This window comes from Anser brachyrhynchus (genome assembly GCF_964034855.1).
Source record: "Anser brachyrhynchus genome assembly, chromosome: 1".
NCBI classification, from domain to species: Eukaryota; Metazoa; Chordata; class Aves; order Anseriformes; family Anatidae; genus Anser; species Anser brachyrhynchus.
Window position 1 is genome coordinate 104,843,927 of NC_137694.1, and position 17,742 is coordinate 104,861,668.

Below are 17,742 nucleotides of genomic sequence, written 5' to 3' on the forward strand. Positions count from 1 at the left end.
CCCCACCATTTGGAACAGCCATAGGCCATTGTTACGTCCTTCTTCCAGGCACCTACTTTGCCCCGACAGAGACTGAAATTCGTTCACTCCTAGAGCTGTTCCTGTCCAGTCTGCAGGCCATAATGCACTTGCAGAAGAACAAGTAGGCTAGTGGCATCTTGCTGGAGACAAAGATCTTCGACCTGCAGGGCTTCCAAAACAACAATTTGACAACTTAGAAGACTCATGACATTCTTTTCCCCAAGATTACTTGTTTAATTGCCATTTCACCAGTACATTTTATGCTTTATATACATGTATCTTTAATCTTTGCTTCTTTAGCTTTTCAAATACATAATATATTATCTTCAGAGTACTAACTAAGACAACACAGAAGAGGCTCCTAGTTAGTTTTTAATTGGTGCTATGAACTTCCTCAGTTTGGGGAACTGACGTGTAGTTGAAATGACAGGACCTGACAATATAAGAGAGGAAATTAAAAAAAAAAAGCCAACCAGCAGAGTCCATGGCTTAGCTAGCAGACTATGGCCACCCACAGATTCTGAGGAGACAGAGAGCTTAAGTACAATGAGACTGCAGGAGCAACTCTGAAGGTAGGGGGAAGCAGGGGAACACCAAGAGAGCCAGGGGATCAGAATTAAATGACTACTTAAAATACATCCAAGAGCAGTCTGGTCCCCACTTCCACAAGTGGAACTGCAGCAGCTTTAGAGCTATTTTCAAAAAAGTTTTGCTTCCTGGAGTGATGATCTAGGTGAAACTTAGTCCCCAAAATGCCCTCATTGTAGCAAGAAGACAAAACAGATGACAGAGCTTACCAAGTGCAAGGTACATACAACTTACTACTCTCTTAAAATCCTCATGAGGAAATCTTAGTCCCAAAGGGCAAAATTTACTTGCACAGGTGTGCTAGCAGAGAATATCCCAGTTTCAAAAGTGTTGCTGCTGGCTGAACGTTGAAAATGGGAAGAAGTCGTCTAGAGAAGTACCAAAATGCTAGGGTTCTAGTAACTAGGTACTATAAAATGGTCATTGAAACCATCTTCCTGACTAGTGTTTTGGCTTATCAGCTAGCATGGAAGGGCTTGTGAAGTTTCTAGCCTGCCCACAGGCTTTGCCCAGGGTTATCAGCAGACTTACAACCCAGATGACATCCACAGCTGCTGAAGTTGGAATAGCATCCACATCAAAGGGCCTTCAGAAACTCTCCCAAAAGGAACAGGAGAGAGTAAGGGCCTTCTACCTCTAATTCCCTAAACCACACAGGAAGTAGAGAATTTTCAGGACACATTAAAAAAATAAAAAATAAGCTTCCAAGTTACAGGAACCAGCTCACATCCCTAGAAAGTTATTCCTAGAATAAAAGCCACAAGGAACCCAGGTGGGATATTTTGGCCGTCACAGTTCTCAAGATTGAGTCTACCATACATTTCTTGCCCAAATGATGTGTGACAGCTGAAAAGGGGAGAGTGACTGTCCCTTCACTGGAGAATAACCCACTGTCTCACCACAGCTCTTACTGTGGCATGGATACACAATACTTGTAACACAGTGCAGAGTCACGACAAGTACTGCTGGACAGATACAAGTCCAGGGCTCAGGATAGTGATGCAGGAACATGAAACGCTGAACGGTGGGACTACCTGGATGTCATCTAGTGCAAGTAACTACCAAATTATAAAGACAGGCTCTTTTTTCTTTTTTAAAGCTATTTCCAGTTAAACAGCTGAAGGACAATGAGGCCTTTGCATGAAGGAACAGGGGAGAAGGGAGGAGTGAGAGAACTTTTTCCAGTGAACCTAGAAGCCAAACAAGGAGTCTCACGATGGGGTGCCCAGCTGCAGTTACAGCATAGTGGCAGCAGATCTACTCAAGGACTTGCACGACTCCTCCCTTAAGAGCACAGGAACACCCAGCACTATAAAGAATTGCACCAAAGAAAGGAATAGTAGTGCATGCATGGGGAGGTTCACTCCCCACCACAGACATAATTAATCTAACAGGATTTTGTGTTGAGATTTAGGAGAAACATGACTTATCTCCTCACAGATTCCATTTACAAGCTCTAGCCAAATGCTGCAGCCCTCAGCACTGTAGGCCAAGATGCAGTGACTTGAGCTGCTATTGAAAGTAACTGCAAAAAGCAAGAGGAAAAAAAAAAAAAAAAAAGGACAAAGAACCCAGAGGCACCTACCCAGCCTCCTCCTGTACCCACCTTCCTCAGGATTCTTGCTTTCCCTGTATGAAAAGATGGGGAAGAAGAGCTAGGATGTAGCATGCAACAGCCAAGTAGGTAGAAGAAATGAGGCTCCCTCTCCTCCTTGCCCACCTTGTGAGGAGTCAGTATGTTCTCTTTAGGTTCAGTAGTTTCAATGTGGGGTCAAAAATAGTAAGTTTTGACTGAAGTGAAGACCTGGCTTAAAAAAGAAGGATTGTCCTGACTTGTTTCTGATTGAAGACTAGAGGTTTGTGCCTCCTGTGATTCCATCTGGTGCCTCTAGAGCCTCTTGGTCATCAGTTTGTTCCATTCCACTGCTTTGACCATTCAGAACTGGACCCAGTTGGACTGCTGAGGAGCCTGATTAGGAACAGCACTGAAAGAAAGAAAGAAAGGACAATCAAAGGAGCAGCTCTAATAAGACTTCGTAACTCACTGCTCTTCCAGCACCCATGAGGAAGCCACCCTTCCTGTGTGGAGTTCCCTTCACCAGAGTTTACCTGGATGCAGTGCTGAAGTCTCCCCAGAGGTCTGCAGTAGCTGACGCTGGTGCCTTGGATGCAGACACAGGAGCATCTAAGTCTAACAGGATATCTAAGACAGAAAAAGAAGAAAAATCTGTCAAGATAGTCAAGGGTAAACAAACAACAACAAAAACACGGGCATTTAAACTGTCACCTACATAAACTACTGGATGCAACAGCATCCAGCTCTCCCTCCAGAAGAAGGAAGCTAGAATGTTCAAGGACTGAGTTTGCTGTAACAGCAGCCCCTTTTACCAAATGTACACTGAGCCTCCAGCTCCTGCTGCAGGGGTACATTGTCATCAAGAACCATTCGGTCTTCATCTTAGTGTATCAGCTAGCAGATTTGCAACATATTATCCCTTCCCAGTGGATTTAGGAATCAGATTCAGCCCAAGCACAGCAACCATAATAGTTATTAAACGGGCTTCTCCTGATCAGTACAAATCATGCACGGCAGCCCAGTCCCACTCAAGAGGTTACGGTTTCTTCTCAATCAGGTCTGTATATAGCACTGCTAATGTCCCTGAATTCACAGGAGTATCATCAGCATTCACGTTGCAGTCACACACTCAGTACAGCACCTAGAAGACTGCAGCAACCTCTTTGTTACAGCCCAATTCCACTACACTTTGCACCTTCTGGTCTTCATACTAAAGCTACCTCCCCTCCCTGTTCAACTCCTCTCAAGAAGTGCTTTTCCTGCACCTTTCAAAAACCACAGGACTATCTGTCTTTCCCTGTGGAAAGCAAATGACTGAGCACTAGTTTTCTGAACACCCTATACAGCTCTGTCAGTGCCCCTAAAGCACACATGAGTTCAGAAGAATTCAGGTATTTAAATTTGATACCCAACCAACCAGGTCATATTGACCAATTCATTTGGTTTCTCTTCTTGCAAGGAGAGCAGCTACAGTGCTATTCTCCCTTGCAAGGCTATCAAGCTGCTATTATTAAACAAACACGGATATCCTCAGGTCAAAGGGAGCAAAGCCCTCAGGGTCCGTCATGTTTCACAGGGCTTTTAACTGCACTTTTGACACTAGTTCCCTGAAGCAGGCCCATGTTCTATCTCTGCGCCTACTGGTGTCCAACAGACTATTTGTTCTATGCTAATGTTTACCTGCACTGCTCGCATTACTGGATTTCAGCACCGGTGGTGGTGTGACTTGGTTGGCAATGGCCGTGGAAGAAGGAGGAGGGATGGGAGGGACTGCAATTTTGCCTCCTGGTGGGGGTGGAAGCAGGCTTAGGCCCCCTGATCCAGACACACGAGGCTTGGCTACTCCTCCTTTCTTTGTCGTCATGTTCTGTATATAGGGAGAGGACAAGTGAGGAACAGTCTCCACTGGCATATCCAGAGAAAGAAGCTGAGTCAACTTTGCTCCTTACCCCAATGTTCAGTTTGATGGTCTGCCCTTCCTTGAACCCTAAATCTAATTTGGGACGTGTGTCAGCTTCCTGAGACTCCCTGGAGATCTCAGTCTCCTGCTTCACCCACCTAAAAAGAAGAGAGGTAAACACAAGACACTGTGGCAAATGGGAGCAGAGCTTCAGAAAAATGCATGGTTCCTTTCCCCACTCTGCCAAAGAACTGTCATGCCTTGTCAAGCCAGCTACCTCACCACCCCCAGTGCAGTATAGCAAAAAGCTCAGAATACCACAAACCCAAGAGACTGTCTAACACTCCACCTGTAGTGTCATAGGACTTAAGACTAACAGATCAGACCCTGCAGGACCCTCAGCTTGCAGCACACTCAGAGCAGGGCTTCATGATCATCCTGAGGAAACCTGCTCTAAGAGGACATGCACCACCACCCAACTCATTCCAGGGGCCAGAGGAAAAGCAGCAGTCCAGAAAAGCACAACTCACTTGAAGTGATCCTGCAAAGATACGTTGAAGTCAAAGGCATCACCACGGTCCGTGAAACCAATGCCTATAAATGCACTTCGTCCTAGCAAGGAGACGGAAGGAGTCATTGTAGGTGCCTTGCAAATTGGCCCCTGTGTCCATTCACTCCAAAATCCTCCTGCTTCTCCTAAACCACTCTGTGCTACCTCCCTCTGAGACATCTGCAGCTGAACACAAGCAGCTCACAGAAGTTCATTGCTCCTAGCCTGTAAGATGCACTTTTCTCACCATGTAGCGCTCTCAGAAACTGAATGCTCCTCCCTGTACTCTGTGTACTGTAGAGAACCCTCCTCTGTTAATCTTACCTTCCTACCCCTCCAGACACCCTACCCAGACTTTTCAGCACTCCCCCCACCATCTCAATCCACCAGACATGCATGCAGCTCCATCAGGTATGTCTGATGAACGCAGACATACATCAGCTCCATCCGTCTCCTCCACCCCGACACTTGGCATATACACGACCCCTCAACTTACCAGTCCCATCCTGAATCCGAATCACAAAGTAACGGCTGGAATCCGTCACCGTCTCCACTGCAATGCCAGGATATTGGTCTATGGGAGCCTGAGCAAATAGTTCCCCTAGAAACAAAGAATCAGGTATTAAGGAGAGCAAGCTTTTTCTAATGCATGTCCAGAGCTACCATACAGAGCTTTGAGCAGGCTTAGAATCACAGAGCTTTGAGCAGGCTTAGAATCACAGATTCATAACCAGCAACCACAGTTACGGTCTTGCCAAACCACATCCCTTCCCTTACCTGAAACCTTATCTTCTAGTTTTATATATGCAGTTTTGCCTTTGGAGGTGACACGAAGTCGCCCTGTCCAGTCCGGATGGTCCAGTTTCCAGTCAGATGCCCTGAAAAGAAAAGCAACTGTTCACTGACCGTACTTCAACCCTTCCACTTCTGCCCATCCAGCTAAAGTCTCTGCTCCCAAACCTTCAATGCACGCAGCTGCCTTATTCCCCTTCTCTTCTCTAACAATATATAAGGTCTCAGCTCCTCTGTTGCTGCCAATCTACATGCATAGCTCTGAGCAGCCTACCTTTCTGCTGCATAAAGGGAAATAGATACTATCCAGAGAACATCAACTCTGTGTTTTCCTTTATAATATTGCAGAATAGGGGAGACTGAAACCCAAGAACTCACTTGGAACTGTAAACACAAAAAGCAACTTAAAATCATCAGGAAAATTCATTAATTTTCTGAAACATACTGAAAAGTCACTCCATTACTTTATCCTACTGTTGTAAAAACAGTATCAAGTACCTGTACATCTAGAGGCAGCTAGTTTATACTAGGTAAAACATCATACATGCAACCATCTTGGCTGCCCCATCAAACAGACTGTTGCAGAATGAAAGAAAAAAATAATAATTAAAAAAAAAAAAAAACAGAAAAAAAAGAAAAAACAGAAAAAACATCAACCTACAGGAGTCTGCAAATGGAAATAAGCATCTGTGGCCAGGTACAGCATCCACACCAGCAGTAGATCACCAAGCCCGGCAAGTACCAGCAATACACCCTACAGCTTCAGAGTACAAACCAATTTCTCCAGCAAGTCTGCAGGAGCAGCTCACAGTGACATGCCACTGGTTTTGGCTAAAGACAGAGAAGGTATTTCTAACTCCTAGACCTGAAATATTTTCATAACAATCATAATGAAGCTCTTTTGCCTTCCTCCCAGCTACTGCAACAGCCAACAGACCAAATTCAACATTTGGTTACAGCAGATTGGACTCGTGTCCGATACTGGGAACCTGGCAAATTGAGAGCAGATGTTGGCTCTGCCTGGAAAAAGCACTGGAAGTCACTTACGTGCTCTCATGTCCTGCGTACGACTAGCTAGGCAATCCCCCGTCCTCCGCAGTATAGGAGGGAATACTTCTGGTCTAAGGCACGGACAGCATACAAAAGACTATTCAAATTTATTAGAAACATTCAGCATGTCATCTGCGGCTGGGGCCAGCGGAGGCAGAGGTGCTAAGGCCTCAGGAAGTCCACCTGACCTGCCTAAAGCCAGAGTGCGGCTCAGCAGGCACCACGAGCACCTGCATCCCAAGCCCCTGCTCGTCCACGCAGAATTGACCGTGCCAGCTGACCGGTCGCTCATGTGAAAGTCGACCACCGACCCCCGGCAAGGCCTCCGCCGCCTCATCCTCATCCTCATTCTCCTCCTCCTCCTCCTCCTCCTCCCCGCCCCGCTGAAGCGGGCAGCGCCGAGGCCGGGCGAGAGAGGCTCGGCCGCCCCAGGCGGAGCGGGGACCGCGCACAGCCCCGCAGCAAGCACGGGCCCCCGGCCCGGCCCCGGCACCTGTATCCGCGGTTGGAGGTGCGCGGCGGGATGCGGTACACGTTGACATCGGGCTTCACGCAGAGGACGGACTCGTACTCCAGCTCGGCCGCCGCCATCTCGGACGCCAACCCCGGCACCCCGGCGCGGAGCGAAGGGTGGGAGCCTAGGAACAAGCGGCACTTCCGACCGCCATCTTTGATGCGGGCAGGCCCCGCCTGGGGGCGCCGCTGCGCCTACGTTGGGATCGGGCCGCGGCGGCGACGGCGCCGAGGAAGGCATCTTGCTGCGCCCGGCCGCCATCTTGGAACCGGTCCTGACAAAGCAAGCGCGGCCGGCGCCATCTTGGCTCCTGGCAGCCCGCTTCCCCCCGCCTGACGGGGCTCGGGGCGGCCATGTTTGGTGCGGGCTGACGAAGCCGCGCCGGGCGCCATCCTGTGTGCGAGCTCCCGTTTGGCCGCCGGGGCGCCGGCGCTGGCCTCGGTGCTGGCTGCGGAACCGCGGGGCTGAGGCCTCCCGTGGGGCGGCTTATCGCCGCGGGCAGGCAGCGCCACCAAGGGGGGTGGCGGCTTGTCGGCACCGGGATCACCGTGACACGGCGGGTGCTGGGAAGCCCTGGGTCGGGGCGTGCTGAAGCAGATCCCCCTGTTCTCCCCTTCACATTTTTTTTGATAAGGACTAATAGTGTGTAAACTCCCGTTTTTTAATAGTCACGGACTTCCCAGTGAAGGTTGGTGTCGAAGTCTTCTGCTGTGCAGTGGCCTGTGAACTGAGTCTCTAACAATCCTAAATGTTCACTCTGAAAACTGGTAGAAAAGGTACGAGAAAAGGTGTAAGAAAAGTTTATAAACAAAGTTATCTTTGTCCCCACAGCCAGAGACAGACGTGGCATGGGCTAATTGAGCCAGGAAGTAATTTAAGCTATCTATGCAAGACAGTGAGTACAATTTATTGCTGAGCCTATAAGAAAAAATAAATGAAACAGCACTGAGTTTGAGGAATATATATATATTTATTTTTTTCTGGTATGAAACAAGAGTTAATGCAGTGAGAGCTGAAACTGCATCTGGAGGTTTGTAGGAGGAACAGGGTGGTAGCAGTCAAAGAAACTGTCCTTGCATCATGCCAAACACCCAACTAGCCCAGCATTGCATCTCTGACAGTGCCCAGTGCAAAAAAAAACAAAACTCGGAAAGGGGGATTGTGTTGCTGATTCCATAGATCTGGTAAGTGAAACTGTTTTGAAGTCAATAACAGGAACAGTCTGGGGTCATTAAGACCAATGAAATAGCATACTTGTAATTTAACTAGCATATGTCAATGTAACTGGCCTAGCTTTAAAAAAAAAAAAATGGACAGCTATATGAATAGATACACAGGAACGATGCATGACTGGTGTGAGCTAAGTACCTGAATCCATGATGGAATTATGCAAATGTGCAACTTCTGTTCTCCCTTCGCCTCTTCCAGCTTGTTCTGTTTCTCTGAAGTAGAAGGGAGAGGCTGACACATTGCTTTGTGGCAGATGTTGATGCCTGGGGATCAGAGGTCCATACCCTGCTGTGTGGGTGAAGAAACGCCTTGCCCTGCCAGGCTGCACACAATGACAGACAGGTACCTGCTTGGGAATAGAGGTTTGAACACTTTTGTACAACCTGCACAAGAAAATGTGGGAATATATGGAGTCTATACTTAATGCAGATGTGCCACAATGCAAAAGAAAGCTGTGCCTCCCTACTTACAGTATGCCAGTGTTGTATTGCTTGTCAGACTGCCAGATTGAAGGCAAAGAGGTTAATGAGAGGCAAACCTTGGAGAAGAACAGAGCAGAGCTGTTTAAAGACAGTAAACAATACAGAATTACAGTTTCCTAGTATACTAGACTGGCAAGCTGTAATGTAAGGGCTTTGTGGGCCAGAAGTTGGGTGTGCATTAATTAGCAATATTTTATAGACTTTTCTCCTCTGGATTCGTCTAATTGCTTTTTTAAACCTGTTCATACTTTTGGTTACAAATAATCATCCTTTAAGCCATGAATCTAATCATGCAAAATGCGGAAAAGTGTTGGGTTGTTTGTTTTTTAGTTTTGTTTTCAAACTTCTATCTGATCATTTCATTTGATATCTCCTAGTTAATGTACTGTTAAAATTTACATAAAACTATTACGTAAAACTATTCCCCTTATATCCCTCATACTGCCACTTAGATGTCTTTTTTTCACAGGGTGAAACGTTCTCATCAGTTGAGCTTGTCCACCAGAAGAAACTATTCTGAGCCGTGACTGTCCGGTTGTCTACATAATTTCTGCTACTATAATTGTTTTTAAGATAGAGGACCACCACAACAGCCAGTATTCAAGATGCAGCTGAATACTTCCTGCTGTATTTACCTTTTGAATACCATAGCATCTTGACATGGTTTTTAATAGAATTTTCTACAGCAACTGCTATGTTTCTTCTTTAAGTGGTAACTTACCTAGATTACACCACTCTATGTATAGTTGTGTTTGCTTTCCAAATTCAGTAATTCACAATTACCAACATTAAATGTCACCCGCCTCCTTATTGTGTTGTCATGTGCCACAATCCTCTTACAACTCTTGTAAGAGAGCATTTAAACAAGAGAGTGGCAAAGGGCCAACTTTTGTAAGCACGTGAGGAAAGGTGCACAGGGAGCACCAGGACACCGGGAATGTGTCTCCCCCATTTGATTCTATTGAAAATTATCCAACAGGGAGCATAAGTCTTCTGTTTGGTTTGTTAGTTTTTCAAACAAGTGTCCTTGAGCCAAGAAAAAATAAAGCATTGCCAATAATAGCTTGAGGGTTTGTTTTGTTTTTACAGGATTAAGCAGTAAGGATGAAATCTTGAAGGAGAGCTTATTTAAAGTCTGACTGTGAAAGAAATGGAAGCTATAGGCTTCCCACAGAAATTGTTAATGAATGAGAACCAAAGAACAGCAAAAGTCTTGGCTGGAGCTCAATCATATGAGGTGAGCAAATACAAAGTCCTACACAAGTAAGATAAAATATCTAGTGCATACCAATGTATGAGTAGCCTGATAATAAAACATGGAGAAGAATCATTTCTGCTTTTGCTTTGTTTTGTTGTTTTGTTTTGTTTTGCTTTGCTTATTTAAGAAACATACTTATATATATATGGCATTGTCTAGGAATGCCCATGAAGCCTGTCTCTGTGGATGGACACAACATTTGGAATTATCCTTCTGTGTACAGGAAGGAAACCAGTCTCACAAAATGACTCACTAGACTGTTTAAAGGTTAATGCTGAGACAAGCATTTTTACAAAACAGTCCAAATACTATTTCAAATGGTACTTCCTTCACTGAAAATGCACTGGCAAAACATTTGACCTGAACACTCACCCAGTCCTGAGAACACTTTATTGCGAAGAGCTACTTTTTAGTTATGTATGATCCAGTTACGTACATACCGGTTTTGCCATCCTTTGTTCCCTGCTTGATGTCCAAATGTCTTGTGCTTACCTAAACTTACCTAGAAATGTACAAGATATGTTGGGACCATACATGGGATTTTCTGAAGAGGCAAATCTCAGAAATACTACAGCAGGACAACCTTGCAGATATGTGGTATCACTGGGGAGACCTTGTGAAACTAACTATGCACTTGTGACGATGAAAACAAGTGCAGTGCAAAGGCTGGTCACCAAAGCACTGCCATATGCTTTCTAGAGAAATAGTTGCATTAGTTATAGATAAGCTTAATAGGGAAATTTTTGAACGGTTTTTGTTTGTTTGTTTAGGAAGAAGAGTTTGCCACATACAAGGAGCATTCAGAGTCTGAAAGATGATAGTTACCTAGTGACTCCACCTGCGCAGAAACAACTGGGGAGTCAAGAGAGGTTGCAAAGCTTTGGTGAACTGCACAAGAAGTAGTAAAAAAAAATAAAAGTGGAATTCGTAGTTCTTGCTAAAATGTTTTGGAGACAACCTGGCATGAGGGAAGCACTTGGAAATACCACATTTTGTGAAGTGCAGAGAGGTACCTGGTGACAGACAACATGGCTTCTCTAAGGGCAAATCATCACAAATTTGGTAGCCTTCTATGACAGGGTGCCCTGTCATAGACTTTCTATGACCTGCTGTGGCTGCAGGTGCCCACTGCGAGCAGCGTGTGTGCCGCTGGTGCTGCAGGGCGCGGGGTTTTCACCAACTGTTCATGGAATCACATCGCCCTCAGCCTTAAAAAGGCCTCAGGGAGGGCAGCGACTCCTCGCTGCCCACCAGGCGCAGGGAGGGGCGACCAGCACGTTATAGCTGCCCGCAGCATGCTGCAGTGGTGGCTGTGGGGCACAGGGATTCTGTCCCTCCTCCCTTTCTTGTCCATCCTGTCTACTGGCAGCCTTTGTGACCGCAGTTTTTGCTGTGGTCTCCATCAGGCAGAGAGCTTCCCCCAAAAAGGCTGTGGTGACCCAAACAGAGGGCCTGCCCAGAGCCATGGCTATACAGGGCTCTGGCTGCAGGGAGTGCCAGAGCCTGCTGCTGCCGGGGGAGAGCAGCAGGTATTGCAGCTGTGTGGGGTGCAAGCAGGTGGAAGGTCTGGTCAGCTGAAAGAGGAGGTTGAGAGACTGAGGGCCGTCAGGGACTGTGAGGGGAGATCGACTGGTGGAGTAGCTCCCTGGCGTGCCAGAGGGAAAGGCGCCAGGGAGATACCCCACAGTTGGTGGTGGATCCCCTGCCCTGCCCCTGTCAGGCAGAGGTGGGGAGGGGAGGGTCCCTGCTCAGCATCCTTGGCGACCCCCCCCACACACACACCTCCCCAGGTCCCCCTAAGCAGTAGGTTTGTAGCATTGGACACTGAAGGGGAGGTAAGTGGGGCTGCGCGGGAAGGTTCCCCTAAGAGGTTACCAAGGACGAGGCGGTTGACTCTGTGCATTCAGACCGCCTCTGCCAGGAAAGAAAGAAGGGTGGTTGTGGTAGGCGACTCCCTTCTCAGGGGAACGGAGGGCCCCATTTGCAGACCAGACCCGAGCCGTAGGGAAGTGTGCTGCCTACCTGGGGCCTGGGTCAGGGACATAACTAGAAAACTCCTGGAGCTGGTTCACCCCACTGATTGCTACCCATTACTCATAGTTCATGTGGACAGTGATGAAATCGCTCAGAGAAGCCTGCGAACTATGAAAAGAGATTTCAGGAGTTTAGGGAGAATAGTTCAAGGCGCAGGAGCACAAGTGGTGTTTTGTTCTATTCCTTCTGGGGAGGTGAAAGACACAGAGCGGGCTAGGAAAACACAGGTAATGAGTAATTGGCTGAGAGGCTGGTGTTGAGACAGGAACCTTGGGTTCTTTGACCATGGGGCAGTTTACTCGGCCCCTGGCCTGTTGTCGATGGATGGAACTCACCTGTCTCAAAGCGGGAAACGAATCCTAGCACGGAAGCTAGCAGGACTCGTCGAGAGAGCTTTAAGCTAGCTGTAATGGGGGGAAAGGGATAAAACAGGGCTCACCAGAGAAGAGCCTAGGGAAACAATACTGAAGCTGGGGGTGAGGCAGATGTCTCATCTGAAGTGCATCTACACCAATGCACGCAGCATGGGCAACAAACAGGAGGAGCTGGAAGCAATTGTGCGGCAGGCTAACTATGACCTAGTTGCCATAACTGAAACATGGTGGGATCACTCCCACAATTGGAGTACTGTGATGGACAGCTACAAGCTCTTCAGAAGGGATAGACAAGGAAGGAAGGGTGGTGGTGTGGGTCTTTATATTAAAGAGTGTTTTGATGTTGAAGAGCTTGGGGTTGGGAACGATAAAGTTGAGTGTCTATGGATAAGGATTGGTGGAAGACCTGTAGGGGTGACATCGTGGTGGAGGTCTGTTATAGGCTCCTAATCAAGGTGAAGAGATGTATGAGGCATTCTATGAGCAGCTTGCAGAAGCTGCATGATCACCAGCGCTCGTTCTCATGGGAGACTTCAACTTCTCTGACATATGCTGGAAGTATAATACTGCACAGAGGAAGCAGTTCAGGAGGTTTCTAGAGTGTGTGGAAGATAGATGACACAGCTGGTACGAGAGCCTACCAAGCGAGGTGCCCCACTAGACCTGCTCTTCACTAGCAGAGAAGGACTGGTGGGAGATGTGAAGGTTGGGGACTGTCTTGGGCAGAGCAACCATGAAATTGTAGAGTTTTCTATTTTTGGTGATGTCAGAAGGGTAACTAGCAAAACTGCTATCTTGAACTTTCGGAGGGTGGACTTTGACCTGTTCATTACACTTGTTGCAAGGGTCCCTTGGGATTCACTCCTTAAGGGCAAAGGGGTCCAGGAAGCCTGGACACTCCTCAAGACAGAAATCTTAAAAGTCCAGGAGCAGGCTGTTCCTGAGTCCCATAAGGCAAGCTGGAGGGGAAGAAGACCAGCATGGATGAACCGGGAACTTTTGTTGAGACTCTGGGGGAAAAAGAGAATCTATGTCCTCTGGAAGAAGGGACAGGCTACTAGAGGACACTACAAAGAAGTTGCTAAGATATGTAGGGAGGAAGTTAGAAAGGCAAAAGCCCAGTTGAACGCAGATTGGCCACTGCAGTAAAAGAGAACAAGAAACCCTTTTACAAATATATTAACAGTAAGAGAAGAACCAAGGGGAATTTCTGTCCTTTACTTGATGCAGCAGGAAATATGATCACTGAGGATAAGGAAAAAGCTGAGGTTCTCAACGTCTTCTTACATGTGTCTTTAATAGTCGGATCAGTTATCCTCAGGGTACTTTACTCACTGACCTGGAAGTCCCTTGTGATTCAGGTAGAGAATCAGCCCGTGATTCAGGAAGAGACAGCTAGAGACCTGCTCCTCCATCTGGAACGTCACAAGTCCATGGGACCAGATGGGCTTCACACTAGGGTGCTGAGGGAGCTGGTGGAGGTAGTTGCCAAGCCGCTTTCCACCATCTACGAGCATTCCTGGTTATCTGGAGAGGTCCCAGGGGATTGGAGGCTTGCCAGTGTGACTGGCACGTCCGTGGCATTCAGGGGATCAGGCCCAGCCAGCACGGGTTCATGAAAGGCAGGTCGTGCTTGTCCAACCTCATCTCCTTCTATGACCGTGTGACCAGACTGGTAGATGAGGGAAAGGCTGTTGATGCAGTCTACCTAGACTTCAGCAAAGCCTTTGACACGGTCTCCCACAGTATTCTCCTGGGGAAACTGGCTGCCCGTGGCCTGAACAGGTATACTCTTCTCTGGGTAAAGAACTGGCTGGAGGGACGTGCCCAGCGGGTAGTGACTAATAGAGTTAAGTCCAGCTGGTGTCTCGTTACAAGTGGTGTCCCCCAGGGGTCGGTACTGGGGCCTATCTTGTTTAATATCTTTATTGATGACCTAGATGAGGGGATTGAGTGTACCCTCAGTAAGTTTGCAGATGACACCAGGTTGGGAGGTAGTGTCGATCTGCCTGAGGGCAGGGTGGCCCTTCAGAGGGACCTGGATAGGCTGAATTGCTGGGATGAGGTGAATGGGATGAGGTTCAACAAGGCCAAGTGCCGGGTCCTGCACTTTGGCCACAACAACCCATGCAACGCTATAGGCTTGGGGCAGATTGGCTAGAAGACTGTGAAGAGGAAAAGGACCTGGGAGTGTTGATTGATGCCTGGCTGAACATGAGCCAACAGTCTGCCCAGGTGGCCAAGAAGGCCAACAGCATCCTGCCCTTTATTAGAAATAGTGTAGCCAGCAGGAGCAGAGAGGTGATCGTCCCCCTGTACTCTACTCTGGTGAGGCTGCACCTTGAGTACTGTGTTCAGTTTTGGGCCCCTCGCTACAAGAAGGACATCGAGGCCCTGGAGCATGTCCAGAGAAGGGCAACAAAACTGGTGAGGGGTCTGGAGCACAAGTCTTATGAGGAGTGGCTGAGGGAGCTGGGATTGTTTAGCCTGGAGAAGAGGAGGCTCAGGAGAGACCTCATTGCACTCTACAACTTCCTGAAGGGAGGTTGTGATGAGGAGGGGGTCAGCCTCTTCTCCCAGATGACTAATCATAGGACTCAAGGAAATGGCCACAAGTTGCCTGGGGAGATTTAGATTAGGTATCAGGAAAAACTTTTTCTCTCAAAGAGTGTTCAGGAACTGGAACGGCCTGCCCAGGGAGGTGGCGGAGTCACTGTCCCTCGCGGTGTTCAAGAAGCACCTGGACGAGGTGCTACGAGATATGATTTAATAGCTTAGTGGGTAGTATTGGTGATAGGAGGACGGTTGGACTAGATGATCTTGTAGGTCCTTTCCAACTTTGTGTGTCCATGATTTTATGATTGTATGGTATTGGGACCAGTATTATTTAACATCTTTGTTGGAGATGTGAACAGTGGGATTGAGTGCACCCTCAGCAAGTCTGCAGACAACACCAAGCTGAGTGTTGATATGCTACAAGGAAGGGATGCCATCCAAAGGGATCTGGACAGGCTTGAGTGGTGAGCCCATGCAAACTTCATGAAGTTCATTGAGGCCAAGGGCAAGGTCCTGCACGTGGGTCGGAGCAGTCACAAGCATGAATGCAGGCTGGGTGATGAGTGCATTGAGAGCAGCCCTATGGAGAAGAATTTAGGGGTCTTGTTGGATGGAAAACTGAATATGAGCCAGCAATATGCTGTTGCATCCCAGAAAGCTAACTGTATCCTGAGCTGCATCAAACGAAGTGTAGCCAGCAGGTCAAGGGAAGTGAGTCTCCCCCTCTACTCTGCTCTCGTGAGACCCTACATAGACTACCGTGTTCAGCTCTGGGACCCCCAATGCAAGAAGGATATAGGCCTGTTAGAGTGGGTCCAGAGGAGGCCACATAGATGATCAGAGGGCTGGAGCACCTCTCCTATGAAGAATAAACTGAGGGTGTTGGGGTTGTTCAGCCTGGAGAAGAGAAGGATCTGGGAAGACCTTACAGTGGCCTTCCAGTGCCTAAAGGGGGCCTACAGGAAAGCTGGGGAGAGACTCTGTCAAGGAGTGTAGTGATAGGACAAAGGATAACAGTTTTAAACCAAAAGAAGGTAGATTTAGGTTAGATGTAAGGAAGAAATTCTTCACTCTGAGGGTAGTTAGACACTGGAAGAGCTTGCCCAGAGTTGTTTGTGAGACCCCTCTCTGGAAGTGCTGAAGGCCAGGTTGAATGGGGCTTTGAGCAACCTGCTCTAACAGGAGGTGTCCCTGCCCATGGCATGGGGGTTGGAACTAGATGATCTTTAAGGTCTCTTCCACCCAAACCTTTCTAGGATTCTATGATTCTGAATGGGTGCAACTATTTAGTAACTAGTAGACTTACAGTTTTGTAATAAACCTGAAAAAGCAAAGTAAATTGTAGCTCACGTTAAGGTTTTAGTCGATTGGTTATGGGGGCCAGCTGAATCTATACAAGATAAATTTCAGTATGATCATCCTTATAGACACATTGATGGAGGATGGGCTAGATAAGTGAACAGTGAGGTGGACTGAAAAGTGTTTGACCTGGTGGGCTCAGAAAGTGGTGGTCAGAAGAGCTAAATCTGACTAATTGCAGGTCACTAGTGGTATCTGGCAGCAGTCAGCCCTGGTTCTGGTATTGTTTAACTCAACGCTAGGAAGATGAAGCAGGCTCTCTACAAGTCTGCTGATGGTACAAATCTAGCTGACACATCAGACGGCTTTGCTGGCATTCAGAGGTACCTGGACAGGCTGAAGAACTGAGCGGACAAGAACATCATGAAATTCAACAGAGGGACCTACAAAGGCCTTATCCTGACAAAGAACAATCCCATGCACCAGTACGTTCTTAGGACTGTCTGGAAAGCAGCGCTGCAGGGAATGGTGACCTTGTGATCCTGGTGGACAAAAAGCTGAGCATAAGCCAGCAATGCACCCTAATGCCCCAATGGCAATTAAGGCCAACAGCACCCACGGCTATGTTAGGACAAGTGTCAGCAGAGGGAAGTGATCCTCCTCCTCTACTCAGTATTGGTGAGGCCACATCTAGAGTGTTAGGTGCTGTTCTGGGCTCCCCAGTACAACGGAGACATGGACATAGCAGAGACTTGTGAAGATCCAGTAAGATGATTAAAGGACTAGAACATCCTTCATGCAAGTAAGGGCTGTGACAGCTGAATCTGTCCAGCATGGGGAAGAGAAGACTCAGGGGGATCTTATAAATGTGTGTAACTCTCTGATTGGAGCGTGTAAAGAAGATGGAGCCAGACTCTTCTCAGTGGTGTCTGGTGACAGGAAAAGGAACAGTGGGCACAAACTGAATTGGGAAATTGTCTGAACACAAAATAAATTATTTTTTTTTTAATTGTGAGGGTGGTTGACCACTGGAACAGATTGTCCAGAGAGGCTGGGGAGTCTCCTTCTGTGGAGATATCAAAACAATAGAGTCCTAGGTAATTTGCTCTAGCTGATCCTGCTTTGAGCAGTGAGGTGTACTAGACAGCCTCCAAAGGTCCTCTCCAACTTCAACTATTCTATGATTCTGTGAAATACAGCCTTCCTAAGATAACTCTGTTTCCCAGCTGGGGAAGGGAGAGATCCAGAAGAGATGAAAAGATGATCGTCATCATAGTATGGTGATTTGGGATTAATATCACAGCTGCAAGTCAAAGGTCTGGTTTGATCTGAATAATCATTTTCTGAAAGTGACAAAATGTCTTCCTTCCTTCTTGCACCATGTCCGTTTAGTGGCCACATCATTAACCCCTTCATTCTGAGGTGTAAAACTGTTCAAAGTTAAACTGCTTGAAAGTTTCATTGGCTTGGAAACATACAGAGGTACCTCATCATCTTCACTCTCCAGAATGAGCTGGT

General features: G+C 47.4%; 1 protein-coding gene and 1 long non-coding RNA gene across 9 annotated transcripts; one reads left to right on the top strand and one right to left on the bottom strand.

Annotated features, from left to right (window-relative positions):
- Positions 1–234: 234 nt before the first annotated feature.
- NECAP1 (NECAP endocytosis associated 1) lies at positions 235–7,219 on the bottom strand. The gene is made up of 8 exons (XM_080577757.1): positions 6,971–7,219; positions 5,413–5,513; positions 5,132–5,236; positions 4,616–4,697; positions 4,135–4,243; positions 3,866–4,052; positions 2,719–2,812; positions 235–2,594 (listed from the first exon to the last, which is right to left on the bottom strand). The coding sequence occupies exons 1-8, from the start codon at positions 7,066–7,068 to the stop codon at positions 2,546–2,548; spliced, it is 825 nt and encodes a 274-aa protein (XP_080433883.1). The 5' UTR covers positions 7,069–7,219; the 3' UTR covers positions 235–2,545.
- Positions 7,220–7,307: 88 nt separating this feature from the next.
- On the top strand, positions 7,308–11,306 carry LOC308188601. Of its 8 annotated transcripts, XR_013945629.1 has the most exons (5): positions 7,545–7,679; positions 7,823–7,886; positions 7,987–8,175; positions 8,420–8,563; positions 9,173–9,990. It is a non-coding gene; the product is annotated as an uncharacterized lncRNA (long non-coding RNA). The 8 variants fall into 8 exon arrangements; XR_013945627.1 differs by lacking the exons at positions 7,545–7,679; positions 7,987–8,175 and adding an exon at positions 7,308–7,432; XR_013945628.1 differs by lacking the exons at positions 7,823–7,886; positions 7,987–8,175 and adding an exon at positions 7,326–7,432 and having other exon boundaries at positions 7,660–7,767.
- The last annotated feature ends 6,436 nt before the right edge of the window (positions 11,307–17,742 follow it).